Here is a 20739-nt window from a genome sequence, read left to right on the forward strand (position 1 = left end):
TGTCAACGTTTTACTCTGGAATTAGTTTGAAATAAATAGAAAAACAGAAAGAAAGAAAAAACAGCAGGACGTTTGAGAGGTTTTTATGTCTGTTTTGGTGCTGTATCTGACATGGATTTGTTCTGACTGCAGCTGCTGGTATCAATAAAGGAGGAAAATATTGCATCTCTACACCAAGATTTAAAGCCTAGGAGGAAACTGTTTGATACTCGAAAAGATATCAGGGCTTTAAAACACTTGGGCTTTACTTTATTCTTGGAGAGTCAAGGTGAGGAAAGGAGAGGAGTCCTTGGGTGCTGCTGCCTGTCTCTTTCGCTGTCTTCAAACCTTGTAGAAGGTCATATCACATGAACTGCTCTCACCCCAGGCCACAGCACCCAGCTGATATGTAAGTGAGAACATTACCCAGTAACTGGCTGGTACGGGGGTTTGAGCAAGGAAATGTTTAATCAACCATCTTTTAGAAAGAAGCCAAAAAAAGACTAACAGAGCTTTCTCAGAATTAGTGAGACTGATGGAAAAGCGAGGTCACAGGCAGATGGTCCTTTAAGTGTCAACCAAATTAATCTCATTCAAATCGTGTCTGCTGATGCTCAGACAAGCTGGTTCAATGAGCTCGGGACCAGTGGTGGAGTGCTCATCTCTCTGTTTCAGGGAGCTCTGTCATCTCACGGGCGCACGGACGAGAAATTAGAAGGCACCGAATGAAGCTTGTGGTCGTAATCATCTGCAGAGGACCCTCTGTGTGTTAATTGGTTCTTGACTTGAAAGTGTTGTTCCGTCGCCTCGCTGTAAATGACAGTTTGCTGTTTTTCTTAGTTTGTTCTAATGATTTGCAGAGTTTCCTGGCTGTGGAGCGAGCAAGTTTCCCCACCAGGGCTGAGAACAGAAGAGTCTGATGAGACAATCTCATTAGGGTATAGAAAGTTTGCAGCAGATGGAAAACTTCTTCAGAACTTAAAGCATGGAGTTTAGAAGAAGGCGTTTGCAGTTTTTATTTGTTAAACCCAAACCTAAAAGTCTGCGGGGATTTATAGGGAGGGAGTAACAGGAAATCAAACAAATCGCAATCAATAATGCAAAATTAAGGAGACAGTCCAAATTTGAGTGTGTTTTTTTCCAGAAATAATGATAGCCATTGCATTCATCTTGTCTTCCTTTTTGAAACTGCAGTAAAAAGTGCCTGCAAGCTGAAACGTCTTTCCGTCGAGATAAATTCTCGGCAAAAAAATGTTTCCAATCAGTTATTTTTAAAAATGCAGAGATTCCTGCAGTGGAAACAGTTTTAACACCCTGAATCAGTCTGCTGAGGATTGGAAATCCCTTCTTAAAGAAACTGCAAAATAAAAAAATGTTTTTAAATCTTTTCCTGTTTCTCTTGTTGTGACATTTGTTTAGATATCTCTGGTTATATTCCTTATATATTAGAAAATAATTAACATTTCTTTCTCTTATCTTACTGTAAAAGGTTTTGATGACATCTTGAGTGATAGTCTTTGCATTTATTCATGGTTTTGCTCATATTCTGTATTTTTTCCTTTTCTCTCTGCTCTGATTTATCTATGTGAATACCATTTCTGTGTTTTTGCTTCCCACGCTGTTCCTTTTTATTGTCTTGATTGAGTTCACCTGCATCTTATTATCCGTCTACCTTGTGCCGTTTAGTCTGTGTTCCTTCTGTCAGTCTTTGCTGGTTTGTCAGTTTATTTCCCTTGCGTAGCTTCACTTCTCTTAGTCGTCCTGTTTGGATTTTTGTTTTTCATCTGCTTTTTCATTTCTGCCTACCCTCCCTCTGCCTTTGTGTAAGTTACTCAATCAATTTAAGAACATGTGACGCTCCAACCGGACCAAGCAGATGGCCGCCTCTCCCTGAACTTCGTTCTGCTGGAGGTTTCATCCTGTTAAAAGTTCAAAAAAATTCTCTCTTTTTCAGACCATCCTCTGTAAACCCTCGAGATGGTCGTGTGGAGAAAACCTCACTACATCAGCAGTTTCTAAAATACTCAGACTAGCCCGTCTGTCACCAACAACCATGCTATGTTCAGAGTCACTTAAATCACCTTTCTTTCCCATTCTGATGCACAGAGTTGCTGCTATGTGACTGGCTGATTAGATATTTAAGTTTATAAGCAGTTGAACAGGTATACCTAAAGAAGTGGCCAGTGATTGTATAGATACAATCTTTTTAAAGATATAGGTGGTATTTTGGTCGCCTTGTAAGTTTACTCAGCCACTAAACCACAACCCACCCTGCCTGTCACTCGTACATACAGAGACAAACATCCTCCCTCTCTCTGTGCTGTGTGACCACCTCTCACTCCTGTCAGCTCTGGTTGGCTGCAGTGCACGATTATCCTGTCAGCACAGGACTGCAAGCCTGACTCAGCTGTTAGTGTCACTGTGTCCAGGATGGATGTGTGGCTCACTTTCCCTTGCACACAACTGAAAGTTTTGGACCTTAGTCCCTGAATTACATCCGAACACCCCTGAAAGTGCCCGTCACAAGCATAAATTTGAGATTTAAGTTGGGTTTGTGAGTTTCCTTTCCAGGTTAATTAGTACCTCTTCTGTTTCTCTTTGGCTTTCACTTAAACTGTAGCGATCTGCACACAAATTCTACTTGTGTGAACCTGTGATTGTGGCTTTGTGTTGGGTCATTTGCCACAGCTTTACTTCGAGAAAACTAACATTTAAAGTAAACAAAGGAAAACTAAGTTCTTGCATAATAGAACTGCTGATCCTTGAGAGACACTTTACGGGTTGACAAAGAGCAGCACTTTAAAGGTTCTTTGCTGCATTCTGTTTAACCTTCCCATGCTCTCTAGTTCACTTTCTCTGCACTCTTATGGGGCTAACATGCGGACGTAACACAGAATCTGCCATGCGTTACTGAGCAAACATCTGGATAACTGAATTGAAACCCTGGTGTGATTTCTTTCATACTCTGTCTTCATTTGTTGCCCGCATCAAAGAAGCGTTTCGGAAATGAAAAGTGGCAGCCCGTGTGTAACTCTTCATGTTTGTGTGTTGCTGCTCATGCATACATGATGAGCCTGCATGGAGAGAGCGAGAGAGTCAGATGGTGATCTAAATCTCTCCTCTCTCTTTCTCAGCTCGCTGAAAACAATCTGATTTTCCGTGTTCTCGCAACGCTCGAGATGCACAGAAAAGGGTGAAGGGCTGTTTGCTATAGCCGAGCTCTCTTCTTTTGCTTCAGTTACTTTGAAATGAACACTTTGCTGGAAGAACGCTGTGACTGAGCAGTCGGGTATGCACGAGCATCGCACATCAGAAAGCGAAGCATTAAATTCACCTCAGGCTTGTTATGTGTGGAAATGTGCAAGCGTTTTAGAATTTAGATGTTAAGATATTTTTATCAACCAAATATTGATTTTGAGTTCTTTATATGTGGAGTACTTTCTATGTCTGAATTTGCTAAAATAAATAGTATAATTTATGGAAGCTTTGTGACTTCACTCTCAGTAGCTAAAATTGTGCACATTGCTGCATGGGTGTTTAAATACGCATGAGACTTGCACTGACTTGAATGAAAGTTCATACAAATTGTGCAGTGATTTCTGCTCATCTCAGTCCTCCAACGCTTTTCATTTTCATTCTTTTTTTTTTTTTTTTTTTTGGCCTGTCCCGTTTGGCTCTTTTGCCATCAGAATTGTTGTCTAAAGGCAAAGAAAGATGCCCAACGGATTTACTTTACCAAATTGACCATCCCAGCCTTGCCGTAATGGTCCATTTGATTCACCTTTTATTGTTTATTTTATTTTCACTTGCTGAATACGGGACAGACTTGACTGGGGGAAAGAAGGGGAGAAAGAAAGAGGGAAAGAGAAACAGCTGAGAAGAGGGACGGGGGAGAAGGGCAAAAGACAAAAACCAACAGAATGAGCAGAAAAAAAAATGCATATATCAATCACCTGGATCACCTGTTGAGAAAGAAAAAAGAAAACAAGCAGAAGAGAACAAGAGTAATAGAATAAACAACATCACAATGATATATGGGAATATGACAGTAAATACTAAATATTAAACATTATTGTGCAGCACATAAGATCAGCAGAACACAGTGTGCTTTGAGGTAGGAGCCAAAAAGGGTGTAGTTTGTGGGTGTGATCACCCGTGTGTACACCTGTGAGCATGGACGCGCTTGTTTTTTTAAAAGGTTCCTTCATGTAATGATCTGCTAGAGGGTGTGGGGGGGCCACAGCCCTGTCCTCCAGGGCATGAAGCAGGTATGGAGGAGATCAAAACTCCAGACATCCAGAGGCCCCCAGAACACAAGAGACCAAGGAAGACTAACAGAGGGGCAGCCGCACCACTGTCCCAGAAAGAGCTGAGGAGAGTCCCAGATGAGGGCTCACTCAGCAGCCGTGGAGCAGAAGCCAGGGGGAGTTGCAGTGACGCGCCCGTGAGCTCCGCCGGCAGCCAGCTGTGCCTGAGTGACCTGAGTGAGGGAGGCCCCACACTCCAGACTGCAGTCGGACGGCCAACTCCTCCTCCTAGCCCCCCCCGCTCCAGCAGGTCGCAGAGAATGGGGGTGAGAGAAGACTCCAAACCTCCCTCCACCCGCTCATTGTTGTGTTGATGCATGTGTGTTCTAAGGTGCATTTAAAACCCAGGAGGGCATGGAGCTACCTGCCAGAGAGCAGCAGGTAAGCGCATAGTCCCTCCTACTAGCCCTCAATGTCTACTTGTATTTAAAATTGAGAGGTGGGCAACGACGCCAGGGGTGAGGTGTACACCGTGATGGTAACTTGGGTTGCCGCTTTAAAAATGATGGTCTTACCAAAAATAAATTATTTATTCTCAATGATCCCAACTAAACCGCCACAAGATTGGTTCAGATCTCTAGATTCATGTATGTCCAAATTCCTTTGGAAAAATAAACCCCCACGTATAAGCTTAAAAACACTACAGCGGTCATGTCCGGTTAGGGGCTCTGTTGGCTCTCAGGTGACTGTTTCCTCGTGGCTGCGTGCAGCGGGGCTAGGGGAGGGTCTGTGCTGACGGACGTGGGTTACTGACCTGGTAGCCTGGCTGCCCCTGGGTGGGTCCGGGATGGGTGTGAGGTTCTGGGGGCGCTCCATCTCTGGGCTGGGGCCCGGGCCGGGCCTCGGGGGCTTGGGTCCTGGTTGGTGTGTTGCCGGGGTTGTGGGCGGGTGGGTGCATGGGGGCCCAGCCCTGGCGCAGGGTGCCGCCGGTGCGTCGAGCCACCTGGGGGGGCTCTTCAACTGGTGGGGGAGATTGTCACATCTTGCAGGAGCTTTCCTCTCTTCAGGAACTCTCTCTGCAGGAAGGGGAGATACAGGAGAGGTGGAGGAAGATCTCAGCCTGGGCGTCTATTGTCTTATGTAGTCTGGAAGATGAGTGGATGGTGGGGTGGGTGCAGTTTTCTCTGTGGTGGGGTTGGGTGGACTGTCCCGGGCTCTGTGGGGCCGGGGGGGCGCTGCTGCACTGGGCCCCGGTCTGGATGGGCCTGGGCCCCCTTTCCCTGGTGGGTCGCGGAGTATGGGGGTCACTTGCCCCTCCCTTCCTTCCCTCCCCATCTCCAGCTGCCTCCCTCTTCCCGCTCCACCACAACCACCCACACATGCAGGGCCTTGGAGTAGGGGTATGTCACCAGGGTGCAGAGGAGGCTACCCCCCCCCCCCCCCCCCCCCCCCCCGTCCCCTTCTGGCTGCCTCTGCCTCAATCTCAATTTTATCCCACAACTTAGACATTCACATTACTCACACTCTCATTACACATACATATAGGATCTTGGGGGTGGGCACGATACACGGAATTCATTTTCATTCTTAATCATTTTCAGTCCAGTCCTTGTACCTAACCATTTTTAAATGAAGTCATGTCCTTAGAGATGCATGTGATCCTCTAGTTGTGTTCACTGAAGACTCATCGGAAATGGTCTCATTGGAAGGGTGGCTGTCAAAAAGCCATTCTTAAGGAAGAGAAACAAGGAGAAACGGCTGAGACATGCCAAAGTATACAAGAACTGGGCTGAACGTCAGTGACAACAGGTCTTCTGGAGTGATGAAGATGAAGATCTGGAGGACAGGAGACCGGTACAACAGTGAGTTTGTACCGCCAAACTACCAACTTGTGATCATCTTAAGAGATCTGTGCATGTTAACAGTTCAGCTGAAGTGTTTTACTCCTTCATTTGAATGATTGTTGGAGCACGACAGAGGTTAAACTTTATGGCATTTAAAAAGAAAAAGAACAAAGGCAAAAAAATAAAGGTATAATATTTTGTCCTTGCAGAAAATCTTTTTTATTAAGTTATGTGTAATCATCCCGTGACCTTTTGGTTCACCTCGGGACACCTGAAAGGCTGAGGGCTTGAAAGACAAATGCCAGTGTGGCGTAACTGCAGTGTTCCCAGTTTGAATTGATGCATGAAAGGTGCGTGGAAGCCTTTGTTTCAAATACCTTTACACACTGACCTTGGTGCTGCTTCCCATGTTAAAATGTAGTTGTAGCTTGGTGACTTATGCTACATTCTGAGGTCACGTATAACCAGCTTTCCTATATCTGGGATAAATGAACATGTGCAGTTCCAAAAAAGCAAAGTCTATCTGCAAGATAATATGCTCATGTTTACAATGATGCAGATGGTTGTAGTGAATGGCAGAAGATTTCTCTTTCAGAGGCTATTTTCAGGTCTGATGAGAAATGCAACATGCGCTGATTCATCCAGGTGTTGAGAGCCATGCTCACAAACTCAGAATTTGAGATTATACCTTAAATCACTGAGGCTCCAACCTGCAGGAGAAAGCACGGAATAAACGTGTTGTTTAGCACTGGAGATCTCACTGTTTATCGGCAAAGGCTCAAACAAAAATGTCAGATGTATATAGCTGATTATGTGCAATTATAAGTGCTGCATGGGAGCATCTTCAACCTCCAGCATCGTGTTGCCATTGTGCATCACACTCTCTCCTGAGGTATGTTATTGTTTAGCTGTGCTGCTGATTGATTCACATTCCTTGTTCATGGATTTAGCGGAGGTACTGGAGACCTCTCGGTGAGAGGTGGGAGAAGAGCATAGGGTGGCTGAAATGCCACACCCCCAAGCAGCCGCAACAGCCAACCTGCTGTTGTTCCACTGTTTCCATAGTAACGGTGGTGGGGTGCTGCTGAGCTCCAAAGTGAAGTGATGATATAGAAGGTTGGGGGAGGGGTTAGGAAATAGGAGCAGGTGGTGGGTGGGGAGTAAAGGGAATACTATAGGAAGCAAATGCAGGGGGAAGAAAAAGGGGAATCCGGAGGAGGACTGCTGCTCCTGTCGGTGAAACAGCGGGGAACACACGGAAGCCGAGCGCCTGTCTGTTAGCTTTGTCAGCATGAGCTTCAGTTAGACATGCTGCAGTAGAGATGTCTGTGGAGCTACAGCAGCATCAAACACCTCGTGAACCCCCTCTGAGTTCCTTGCATGATTTTTTCAACTCAAACCTAGAGGTCGTAAATGAACATGCAAGGACACACACACACACACACACACACACACACACACACACACACACACACACACACACACACACACACACACACACACACACACACACAGTAGGCTTGGTTTAAACACTTTTAGCAGACACATTTTGGGTCTCTCATTCATGGCCAGCAAAGGTGACTTGGAGGTTACAGCAGAAATTGTCACAAAAGAATTAGGAGATCCGCTCCCTTGATGCTGCAGCTCACCTTCATTTGGCTTTCATTTGGGGACATGTGTGCACACATGCACGCACGCACAAAGAAATATTCTTCAAGGTGAAACACAAGGTCATTTTTCTCTCAGATTCTGTTTTATCCACATGTAGAGCTTCAGTCTTTGTGCTTTCATTTAAAACATGTGGAGCGCTAGTTCAAGTGAAAATATAGTTTGCTTCTCTTTCAGGTTTCTTTCATAGACTCCTATGGTTTTTAGGCGACTGGAAGAATTTTAACATTAATAATTGCAAACATTTTTAGTTGCCCTGAAATCTAATGAGACTTAGCAGTAGTGCAGAGTTTTTACTGTAAACATTACAAATCCCGCTGTGCAGGATCACAAAAAGATATTTAATGTGGGATACAGAAAATTAGTAGTGAAGGAGATTGACTCCCCAACTATGCTAATATATATTTCATTAATATATATTATACTGGACTAAGAGAGGGTGGGTGGGGGACTGAGAACCATCAAAGGTAGCAGCCAGGTGTTAGAGGTTCTTTGAGGCTGTGCTCGGGTATGATAGCCCTAACATCAGCAGGCTAATAAGATAAAGCTATAAAGCTTGATTTAGGCTGCCTCATGACGTAAACCTCATATAGCTCCAAAGTTCAGCATTGCAGATCTGAACAGGACTTTCTACAAAAATAACATCTCTGTAAAACCAGAAATGATATGTCATAGATTATGTAGGTTCATAGCTTGCTCTTTATGCAAATCGTATAGCCAGTATTCTGCTTTATTGATTGACTCAGTCGATTCCATCATCTTCTCTCTTTCATGTCTTTTAGTATTATTTCAGTAAAAGTAGTTGCTGCACCTTCCTCCAACTCCAACATGGGGAACTCAGTTTCGAGAGCTTTAAGGTATGAGGAGAAACTCAACACAGTGGCATAGAAATTCACCAGCAGAGGGATGCAGAAGCAAAAGCGGACAAGTATAAAGAATCTGAACAGAATCAGCCACTTGCTTGGTGTGTGTTGTAAGCTATGTACGCATATGACAGTATAAGTTGAGCTCAAGGCTGCATTTTTAGAAAGGAAAAAAGCAGTAAAATATGAGATCTTTGCACTCTCAAAGAGCAGGCAGTTCTTTTAAAAAGACATTTCCCTCACAGACCTCTGTCTAATCAGCTGCTCTCCACTTCATTAAAGGCCAGTTTTCCTGGACACCTCCTACTCAGTCTTAGCCTGCAAATTCACACATGCCTTCACTTATAGGCGGAGACACACTCACGCAGGGTAAAACCCACATAAATCTATGCGCACTGTTTCACGCTTGTATGTACTGTGTGTCAGATCAGTCTGAGCTAAGATCATGCAAAGCTCCACAAAGAGCTCAGATGGTTGACTCTATAGAACGACCTTCTTTTCTTGACCAACATAAAGCAAAAGTGAAAGGAAATAAAAGGGCCCGTTTCACTTGAGACAGCAGGGGAGGAACTGATTGAGAGCGCATTATATGTTTGTGTGTGTGTCCGCATGTGTATGTGTGTGTCAAGCAGTGCTGTCTCTATTCTGGCTTCTGTGTTAAGTGTTACCATGCATTACAAGGTTTTGACAGTGTGTGTGTGTGTGTGTGTGTGTGTGTGTGTGTGTGTGTGTGTGTGTGTGTGTGAATAGGTTTTGGGGGATTCATGTGCAATCTAACATTTCTGAACCGACGAGGGTCCCTGCTCTTCTCAGTGCAGCAGCTGATGGGAAATCATTATGGATCCTGGCAAGTGGCCAGTTCGTGGTTACCACGGCAACCGCGCTGGCTCCATCCATCTTGCCTGTGATGATGTTTGAGAAACGGCCTGCTTTCTAAACCCTCACTCCCGGTAATGGCTTCTTTGATTGGCGCCATGCATAAATGAATAGGAATAGGTCAAGACTGTGATTTAGGTAGAATCCATGGCGGTTTCACCAGTCATATATTTTTTTCTAGTCAGTAATATGAGGCCATAAATACCTCCACTGCTGCCTGGGTAAGATGGGGAGTCTCCACTGTGAATATTAGTTTAAAAGTTTGTCTGGTCACTGTTCACAAAAAGACTAAAGAAAGACTTGTAGCGCAGAAACATGTGGATAAACTCCTAACACACAAACATGCTCCTGGCAGTGCACAGGGGAGGCTGGAACTAAGTGCACTTCACAAGAGCTACTTGGATTCAGGTGTTTCAGAGATGACAAGATGACACTGAAAGTGTGGTTAAAAAAATGATTGGTTGGTCTACGCTTCACAGGAGCTTAGAGGGAGCTGGGAAAGACTACAAAAGCAGTTCTGATATCAGTGATGTCCACTGGTCAAAAAGAGAATAGTCACCTACGATTGGAGGGATTTGAATTGGCAACAAGAAATTTTACAGTGGAGTGTCAGGGCAGTAGCATTTGACTGGAAGCTGAAGTGGTGCACTGGTTTGCCACTGACTGTTGGTCTCAAGTGTGCATTTCAAGCTCTATTGCCTAGGTAGCCCTGTGAAGTATTGACCACCCTGTCATATTTCACTTAACAGTATCCTGTCCTCTGATTGCTACTGCACACCTTGAAGTTGAGAAAGGTTTGGCTTGAAAGCCACCACTTTGTTTTGGTAGCTGTTTTTCACCCATCATTGCTTTGAAGTTGCCAAATATCACCAACTTTCTGTGGCCTCTGGTTGCCAGGTTGCTCCTCGTTGCTTCTTCTTTAGGAGAGTGTTGGTAACCTCAAGTAACCTCAAGTAAAGAGGGCATCCCACAAATGAGCCTAAGCAGTTTTGTAGGAAGGAGTGATTACAAATTTCACTTTGTTTCTGCTGGAAATCCCTGATGGATAATGCTGCTGCCAAAGAAGGTTCTACAAGTTACCACGTTCAAGAGGTTTAAAGTAATTTTGTAAATGTGCTGGGCTGTAGTACAGGTTGATCCGCTTCTGCTGACAAATTGATATTAAAAAAATAGCAAAACAAGTAATGCCCATGCTACAGTATTGTTTAACCTGTGTGCTCTTGGCAAACAAACATACCAAATCACATTGGGAAAAGTAATCCATTTATTTTTCTCCACTTATGCGGGGTCAGGTCATGGGGGCAGAAACCTAAACAGAGCCAGCTGAGAGATCTAATCTAATGTCCTGGTTGGACATACCCGGAACAACGGGATGCGTGTGTTTATAGGCTAAAGATGGGTCATTTTAACCCCTTGCTAGAATTATGCTGTAATTTAACTTTCATAAATCAGATTTTGTTATTTATCCATCCATCCATCTTCTTCAGCTTATCCAACTCAGGGTCACGCTGGTGGCTGGAGCCCGTCCTAGCCACCACTGGATGAGAGACTGGTTACATGTTGGACAAGCTGCAAGTCCTTACTATTGTCATAAAAAGTAAAATGATAGCATGCTTTTGCTGTTGTAGGTTAAAAACCAGATTATTTGAACCCATTACCAGGTGGTCACCAGGCAACATGATGATATGATATCTGAGATAAAAACCTTCAGGGTTGCTCAGCCTCTGACATAGAGTTTTGTATACTAACCAAACTTTTTCAAAACGTGGTATTACTAAAAGTCTAATGTCTTCTAAACATTCATTCTTCACAATATATTGTAAAACTTAACACGTTGAAAAAATCTGTTTATAAGTCCATTAACTTCTCTATTGGATTGGATTGTAATTGTTAAATACTGTTTTAATGTCAAGCATCTGTATGTAAAAACATCCTTTTTACAAGGTTTATGTGTTTGCGATCCTCTGTGTTTCATACTAAATTGAAAATAAAAGTGCAGAATAATAGAAACATGAAGTTAGCAGGAAGAATGTATACTGCCAGAACAGTTTCTGCAAACCAAATGGAAGAATGACCAATTAGTCGCTTTTCCCTAGGTTCATTTTTTTTCTCTTATCAGTGAGTTGTCTGTTGTGTTTTCTCTAATTATCATCAAGGTCAGGTTACTGACTGTGCAGAGCAGAGAAAGCCTGCTATCTTATTTTTTTTAAACTCCTGTAACTCCTCCTGGGGTGCTCCCAGAACAGCTGGAAGATGCAAGTCCTCCACTGTGTTCTGAAACTGCCCCGCAGGTCTCCCCACAGTTAGTTATGGCCAGCCTGTTCAAGAAGTGACAACCAAGCAGCCGAACCTGTTTTTAAACTGTATTCTGTTGTCGTCCAAACAAAGTGTTTCTCAAAACGTAACAAAATCTTCACATCTGGGACAAAAATAACGGCGAAATAACTGAGAACAAAAGACGGTGTGTTTTATTCTTGACCGAAACACTATTTTTAGCCTCCGTCACCAATGTCAGAGCATGAGATTTTCTTTTAGGTTTGTATGCAGGCTTTGTGCACTGCACTGCGTTGTGTGCATGGCTGGAATTTGTTGCGGCAGCTACACACTGATTCTTCGCTGGGCTTCTCCCATCTGAGGATCCAGCTGGGCTAACGTGCCTTTTGTCTGTCAGAAAGCTGTTTGAGTTCAACCTTTTCACACTGACTTTGCAAGAAGGTGCTAATCTCTGAAAGGGAATTTTAAGTTATATTTTGCAATGTTTTCTTTGTTGTTGGCCTCAAATGACACGTCCCCCGCTGCAAGTCACTCTGTATTTCTTGTGACTGCGGGTGTGTGTGTGTGTGTGAGCGCATGTGCGAAGGTATTAGTCGTCTCCGTCGGAGTATATCAGAGTGAAACATTCTTTCATGGCTGTGACACTGGCTCTTCTCATGCAGCCTTTTGACAAGTCAAAGCCTTACTTTTATCTCTCCGTTCCATTTGTCAGTACACAGTGTGTGCGTCTGTCTGTGTGTCCTTGTTACAAGAGCATGTGGGTGTGTTGTGTGCACATGTCAAAATGCACACATAGGAAACCAGTATAGTTTTACGAGTGTTGAAAAGTTGAACTATTAAGAATTAATTAAGCTTTTATGCTCACTTTATCGTATCACCTGTCATTTAAAAAGTTGTTTCCTGCCGGCTGTGTGTCACTTAAGCTGATATGCTTAATGATCTGAACATCCTGCTCAAAGATTAGACGTCTTTAAATGTGATCCAGCTCCCAATTAAGACCCTGGTTGTTGTTCCTGAACAAATTATACGGTGTTACCTTTTTTTTTCTTCTGGAGGCTCTGGCTCTGATTTCTGTGAGTAAAATTAATTATCGTTTGTATTCCTTAAGTTATTTCTAGTCTGTTTCTCATGATTTGTTGACTTAAAACTTAAAAATAAGCTATCATACAAGTACAACAATAGTACTAGAGAGCATTCACCTCAGATCCCAGTTGTTTACGGTGTGCTAATTTAATTTAAATACCCCTTATTAAGAGTTTCAAGCATCATTTAACCTTAAAGAGTCCACTGCACCAACACATCTCACCGCTGTTATACTAAAAGCTGCTCTGCGGTCCAACCTCAAACCAATTTACTGAAATGACTCTACCTTATCAAGAGTCGGCACGTCTTTAAAACTACTTTAGAGACTTCTGTTTTTAGACAAAATTATTTTTTAACTGAGTCATTTGATTGGTCAGTGTTTTGGCCAGCGTTTCATGAATTTTAGATAGAATACCTTCTGGAAAAGAGTCAGTATTTTTTCAGCATGTTAGTGGGTGTGTGGTGCCCAGGTTTCAGTGACTAATGCTGCTAAGTATTGAATGTTAATCTTGTTCTGGACGCAGCCAAGAGGAAAAGCCTCCAGTGACTGACAGCCAGCAAATCTATCACATGGTTCCTGCTCGCACATCATTTCACTTCTCAAACAGGCGCACAGGTATACACATTGTCCTCCACACACGTCTACTCAGGGGAACCTGGGAACGCGTGGAGAGACGAGAGAGAAAAAAAGAGCTTCGTTCCAGGTACATTCTCTGCTCCCGCGGTGGTGACCATGCAGCCATGAGTGTTTGTGCTGTATGCTTGATGGCACACTTGATATCGGCGGTGAAAAGCGTGCTTGAATTCCAAATCTTTTTCTTTACTCCTGATGTCATACCAGTGCAGAAGTGAAGCAGGCCAAGCACATCAGTGTGATAAGAGTCACAAACAGAAAGACAACATTTGGAGCCCAGTGCTAAATTCCTGAAGGTAACGGATTGAAATCGTGTTGCATAATTATGGAAATCTGGGAGAGCTGGATAAGTAAGAAGAAACCGCTGGGTGACAGGAGCCCAGTTCAAGCTTGATTGTGCATTGTGCAGTGCATTTGCTCTCTGCAAATGGAGCATCACCAAGCAGAGAGGGAGAGAGGGGAGTCTGTAACGGTGACACAACGTCTCTGGACTCCTTGTCGCAGTGCCTGGCACCAGTGTAAAGAAGGTGAATATACCTGCAGTAACACAAGCCCCTGTCTCCTGGTGCAGTTTATACCAGCAATGAGCAGAGGAGACAGAGCAGAGGCATTATTAGTCCAGAAAGTGCACACACAGTCAGTTTGATGTCCACTGACTGTGGCTGCAGCTTTTTTAAAATTTATTTCTTTTTTACAGTTTCTGTCTTTGTTCAAATACATTTCCAAAACACTTCCTTCCCTGCTTTAATTAACTGTGTACACTTCATTTTCGGTCTGTATTTTCCAAATGGTGTGTAGTAGAAAAACTAGCAGTGTTGATACTTAACAGATGGAAAGTGATGAGACAAAAAGAGCAGAGAGCATGCAGTCAGATCGAGAGTAATAAAAAACGAATAATCATAGCTTGTAAAGACAGAGGGATGATAAAAGAGTCAGGAGACGCTGGCACGATCGCTAGAGCGGCTGCAGATTGTCTCTTGTCAGCCACAGCGTTGGACTCTGAAAAAAATAATTGTGCCCAGTGGACATGGCAGGTCACAGACTTGGAGATGTCCGAGCTTTATTGCAAGCTTGATCCACTCGAACACTGTATACAAAAGAAGGACATAGCACCATGATGTCTCCCATTGGGGTCTAAAAACTTTAAAACCTGAAGTTGGAGATTTCGGTCGGTCCGTCTTGGCTTTTGGAAAACAGCCATCAAACAAACGAGGGGTGGATCTGACTGAGAGACGGACACCGTGGGTAAATCACACCCTGCTTTATCATGTATGTACTGTAAGCGTGGCCATAACTTATAAAATGAACTTCATGATGGTTTAAATAAGAGCTCATTATGCTGATGTGTTAAATCGAGTTAGAAGTAGCATAAAAAGATAAATCTGAGTATAAAAGGAAATTGTGGCTCCCTTCTTAGCTTCTAATATAAAAGCCTCACCATCTAAATTTGTGAATTTAAAACCATTATTTGCATTTAATCTTTACAAAACTGTGAACTTACTGAATGAGCAACAAAAGTCCAATGTAATAGAGAGTCTAATGTAGCTGTCATGCTGTGTATTGTTGTCCAAAGACTTTTCTTAAAGATGCAAAGACTGCACTATTACATAAAAGTTCTAGATACTTGAGTTCTTTGGCTGTGGGTTTGATGCATTCATTGTGGGTTTAGATTTCTTTGCTTCTGTCTGTCTTTTATGAATTTGTTTATAACCACAAGATATAAATAAGAAAAAATCCAAATTAAAAAAAGACATCTGTGTCCGTGTGTGTCTGTGCGAGTGAGCGCTCAAATGAAATATTGACATCCCGTTCGCCGGGTCCTGTGGGTATCAAGGTGAGCACAGAAGTAGAAGATTGACTAGAAAGTGGAACAAGATGGAGAGGGAAAGAGAAATGAGAAGTCTGGATGGAGCTTAGTGAAAGCGAGTGTGTAAGTGCAGAAATATAGTGCGACTGTGTGGGCGCTGAGCAGCAGCAGCAAGAAATACAGCGATGGAGTGTGATACAGGGAGAAATTGGATAGGGGAAGGTGGCAAAACTTGGAGAGAGACGGTGGATATCGAGAGAGTGGACAGAGGGAAGGAGTGCGGCATGAACGGGGGGAAAAAGGAAGAGCATGGTGGTGTTAAATGGAGGGTGAAGATGGGTAAGATGGGTGAGAGGCAGAGAGGGAGACCGTGGACAAATACAGAGCCGAAGGCTATCAGTACCCTTTGTTCACACGAATATTTCGATGATGCACAAATTCACACCTACAGTTACACGCACTGTAAAAAAATATTAAGCCCACACCTAGAGAGAAGTGTGAAAAAAACATTCGCCGTGTGTGTGTGTGTTTTAAGTCTTTTTGGTTTAATCAGACAGCTCATTTAAAAAGGCAGGATTACTTGGATTTAAATCAAAAAGGCACATCAATAGCAGATGGGAACAGAGGAAAAAACAGACATCACAAACACAATTGTTTCATTTCAGCAGAGGCTTCGGGGTAACTGGTTCCAGGTAGATGGAGCTCGAAATCTGAAAGAAAATCAGTGCTAATAGAGAAACCTGAAGCTCCTGGGAGACACTTTGATGGAGTCATGGCAGCAGCACAACATGCTGCATTTTTAGCATGGCCTGCAAAGAAAGGAAACCATCCAAGGATGAACTTAGCTGTGCTAGGGTTAGGAACACGATGGTTCGATGGTCACGGGGAAGAGAAAGCGATGTTTTCTACAGCTGTCTCCCGTGTTTAGTGGTCCATTTTCCTCGGAAGGGCTGCCTGGTTTTTTTTTGCGCATTTTTATTCATCGCCTCTACCCTGATGTGTGCATTTCACGAGAGCTCAACTCCTTTGATGTTCCTCCTTTGATTCATGCTGTCTGTCAGTGTAAATCTAAACAATACTTTAAACACACCTTTCTGGAGTTCAGTAAGATGGAAATTCACTTTGAAAACCTTTTGTTTTTTTAACAAACCCCAAATCTAAACTGGATCAAACAGCGCATATCGCTATGGATTATAGAGATATGCTGAATACTGCTGTATTTACCCTTAAACCAGTTGACACCATCTACAAAACACTGCATACTCTCTACCAGTGTGCAGGTTTACATGTGGTTGTCTCACTGCTCATTTATTTTCTGCATATGGCACTTTTTTCTGTCTCTCTCTCTCTCACACACACACACACACACACACACACACACACACACACACACACACACACACACACACACACACACACACACACACGCACTGATGGATGCAAATGCACTTTGACATGAAGAGAGTAGGAGCCAAGAATCTAATCATCATCCATCAGAAGCAGAGGCTCTGCTTAACTTATAAGAGACCCCACTGTAGCTGTGCTGATTCGAACAGTGTAGCTTCTGTAACATATAGATTAATAAGGTCATCGTTAAAGGTTTTGTGCTTCTGTGTTGGAGTCATTGCTCCAAAAACAGCAATGCATCACTCATTACTAGTAAATCTTTTAAATATAAAGCATTATGTTACATTTCTAGTCTATAGAAACGAGTTTCTTACATTAATTGTTACATTACGTTTATATCACAGCATGGCCTGAGACGCATTTTTGCATGATAACCAGTTAACAGCAAATTTTAAACTGGTTTGAACTGTTGCCACCATTGCTTCAGTGTTGTTTGGGCCTTTTTCAGTGAAATATCAGCGCAGGAGCTCAGATAGTCTCAGATTATACAGAGCGAGATGCTGCAACAGTTTGAAAGGATGAGACTTCCTAGAGAAATCCTTAGAAAAAATAAAATAAAACTTCAAGGATTTCTTTGTTTCCTGTTCTCATTACTTCTACTCCTGTACCAGCGCTGGTGCAGAGGTTTGTTTTCTGAGCACCAGTGTAAAAGGTGATGGGGGTGTGGTGACATCACAGTTGCTGTGCAACAGAACAAATGCAGTGACCATGAACCAGACATTATATGGGAGTCACACTGACAGAAATGCATTTCTTAATAAGAACACATACAACTTCTGTAGTTTTTTTTCACAAAACCAAAGTTAGAAACTGAAACGTGAGTAAAGAGAAGTGTTTCAGCTGCAAATGTTCACTGTAGAAACTGATACAGGTAGAACAGAGCTTCAGTGCTACCAGCCTAATGTCTCATCACTGATTGTTCTGAAGCATCAAGCTTCACCTGTATGTGGTTGGGGTTGGCGTTCACTTAGCTTGAACATTATTCTGGGTTCACCACCACTAGTTTTGTGTCCCATGATGTCCCAGATCAGATAGTGTGCAAGCAACAGTGAATAGAGTTTTCTGTCCTAGATGCAGTGTGCACTTTACCATCACATTCTTGTCTTTTTGTGCAAAAATAAATAACAATCTGCGTCTCAGGGTCTCAGTCATCCAGGTCATTGTAGTCTTGAGAGCTTGAAAAAAAGGTGACTGAAGTTTTGTAGCTTTTTAAAGACATTTCACCTCTTCATAGACTTCTTTAGTTTTAAAACAACAATGTTCGGTGCAGTGCAGCGAGGAGTGCTCTGACCTCTACGTAGGAGAAACCAAACAGCCAATCCACAAATGCATGGCTCAACATAGAAGAGCCGGCTCAACGGGACAAGACTCAGCTGGTCAGGATGCCGGGTTCACTAAGCTTTGTTGGAAGTGCTGCCAGTCTGATGTCGTAAAATAATCTAAAAGCTGCGGCTAATGTTACAGCTCACATTATCAATAGTGGGGATAATGACATTCAGGACCACCTCCAATAAACAGCTTTCCTTATCAACAGGGAATTGTCTCCAGGCCTGTCTAGACTTTAGACTGCACAGGTGTACCACAAAAACTGGACATAGACTATATCTGCAGATCAGAGGTGCAAAACATCCTGAACACACTTAAAAATTTCACTTAATAAAACTTGATGTTGCTTTTATTTGTGGGTTTTTGCATGATGACTTTTTGAATTTTGCCTCTTGTTCTTGTTGTTGTTCACTGGCCAAAAATAGGCTCAAACAAAACATCCGTCAAAGTTCTATTGAAGTTATAGTGAAAGCAAACAACCTTTTCAGCTTATTTCAACCACTGACAGCAGCTCAATCAACTGAACAGTATGAGCACAGTTTCCTGTGTGGAGAACTGAGTGAGTCACGCTTGAAGCCAGAAACAAATTAGAATAGCTTTTGAAATTCAGATTTTTCAAAGTGTGGCATCACATTTATGCACAGGAAAGCTCATTGTGTTTCAAAACACTAAAACACACAGAGAGTTAATGTCTGTGATTGTGCCCGAGCTTTTTTGGAGGCTGTTGTAAAATAATCTAAACAGTGTGACCACATTACATCGGTGTTACTGTCCCATCATCTCCATCAGTGGTTTTTATATGCGTACATCTGAGTATCCACTCTTATAGCATCTGTAATTTTTCTCCTCTAGGTTCTGCTCTCTGGTCTCATTGGAGTGGTGTCATGGAAGAGGCCGCTCTCTCTTGTGGTGAGTGTCCTCTGAACGCCCACACTGAGCTGCTAACCTGACAACTCTGAGCAAAGAAACAGTACCTTAGGGGGAGTCTTTTATTGTCATAATGGTTACAGAATGTCCTCTCCTGTCAGGATCAACACATGTAGAAAAGTAAACATATCACAACCTTGTCAGAGAATTAAGCTTTTCTGTAAGTGAATCAGACCCATTTTGAATTCATGAAAAGTAGCGCTGAGCTTCAAAAAGTTGTATCATGGTATTTGTTATAATTCTTAAGTCTCCTTTCAGTCAGTTTACAATGGTTGAGTATACTTTGAAAAGTATGATATGCATAAAATAATATATAAACAGTTGAATACAATCATAAAAATGAAATAAAATATAAATAAAAAGCTTTTTAGTTTCATATAACAATACTTTTTGGCGCTTACATACAGGAAATACAGGAATCCAAGTATTCAGGAAATACTAGTAATGAGAGAGATGGAAACAGACGGGAACCAAAACACAGCTGAAAACAACCAAGGAATCAGTGATGGCAGGGACAGCAAGAAAAGGTAGACACATGAAGGAAAATGGAGCTTTTCAAGGTAAAATTAGGAAGTAACCAAAGAAAGCAGGCAGACAAAAAGATAGACTGAACAGGAGACATGGAGAGAGAGAGAGATGAGAAAACTGTGGATGACACACACAAACAAAGACAAACAGAAAATTAAAATTCAACCAAACCCCCACACAGAACCCCAAACCAAAGATAACCCAAAACACAAGACTTTCATAATAAGCTACTAAACTTATAATAAGCTAATAAGGCAAAAGTACCCCAAAACACAAACAATGTGGCTCAAACACAAATGAGTCCTCAAAACTAAAAAGAATCATAAACTCAAAAACCAAAAAACCATGAAATAATCACTTTGGTGCTGTAAAGAGCAGCTTTGAAACAAAATGATTCCTCCAAATGTTGTAGTGAAAATTGTTCTGTGGTCAGAAAAAATACCTGCTAGCTTTGTAACACACTGTCTTTCCCTCTCCTGGCTCCCTGTGGCTGTGTGTAGAGGATCTCTGGTCCAGGACAGAAGCAGTGCAACCAGAAATGACTACAAAACAAATCTCATCTTATAAAACCAAACCTTCCAAACAGCAGGCACGGCTCCTCTGCTGTTATTTTGGAGCGCAGCTTTTTTTTATCCTCCTTGCTTTTCCCAGCTACTAACACATTCGTGTTAGTGTTGTAAATTGTCCCCGTTTCACTATTTATCTATTTTACTGTGACGACTGCATCTAACTGAATGTTAGCATCCCAAGTGTTTTGTTTGTTTACTGCTATTGCAACATTAGAAAAATTGACATTATGTATTGAAGATCCTTGTTTTTCTATAAAGAAAAAGATTAGTTGATATTTGATTCATGACTAATGAAATTATAAATCATAATTATCTTTAGAACATAGAACATGTCCATAGGAATACAAAAATAATCAGGTTTGTATTCCAGCGGCACAAATGCAAGTGTGTCTCGTTAAAACTGTGACTGATCACATTTGCACAGATGGAAACTGTGTTCCTGATTTTTTCAAAAAGAAAAACATTTGTAAGTTCAATGTCTGGAGCACCAACCTCTGTGGCTCAGATAATAATCTGAAAATGGGGAAAAAAGGTGTTTTTATTTTTCCTTTTTTCTAAAAGGCAGCTCCATGCTGGAAAACTCCAAAGAAATAAGAATTCATACAAGTTTGTGTTACCCTTTACAGAAAAGCACTCTGGCCTAAACCAGAATAGAAGGATAGGTAGGAGGCCGTGGTGCACAGCTGAGAAAAAGGACAAAGTATACA

At 42.4% G+C, this 20739-nt stretch overlaps 1 protein-coding gene across 2 annotated transcripts in view; it reads left to right on the top strand.

Annotated features, from left to right (window-relative positions):
- The window catches only part of entrep2 (endosomal transmembrane epsin interactor 2), a 113247-nt gene that overhangs the window by 34232 nt on the left and 58276 nt on the right, over positions 1-20739 (top strand). For both annotated transcript variants that reach the window (XM_085402695.1, XM_085402696.1), the window contains exon 2: positions 18861-18917. In XM_085402695.1, coding sequence (XP_085258821.1) covers positions 18861-18917 — 57 coding nt within the window. The remainder of the gene's footprint in view (positions 1-18860; positions 18918-20739) is intronic.

This window comes from Rhamphochromis longiceps, linkage group LG1 (genome assembly GCF_057381845.1).
Source record: "Rhamphochromis longiceps isolate RC_006_pf linkage group LG1, R_longiceps_female_GT1.1, whole genome shotgun sequence".
Taxonomy (NCBI): Eukaryota; Metazoa; Chordata; class Actinopteri; order Cichliformes; family Cichlidae; genus Rhamphochromis; species Rhamphochromis longiceps.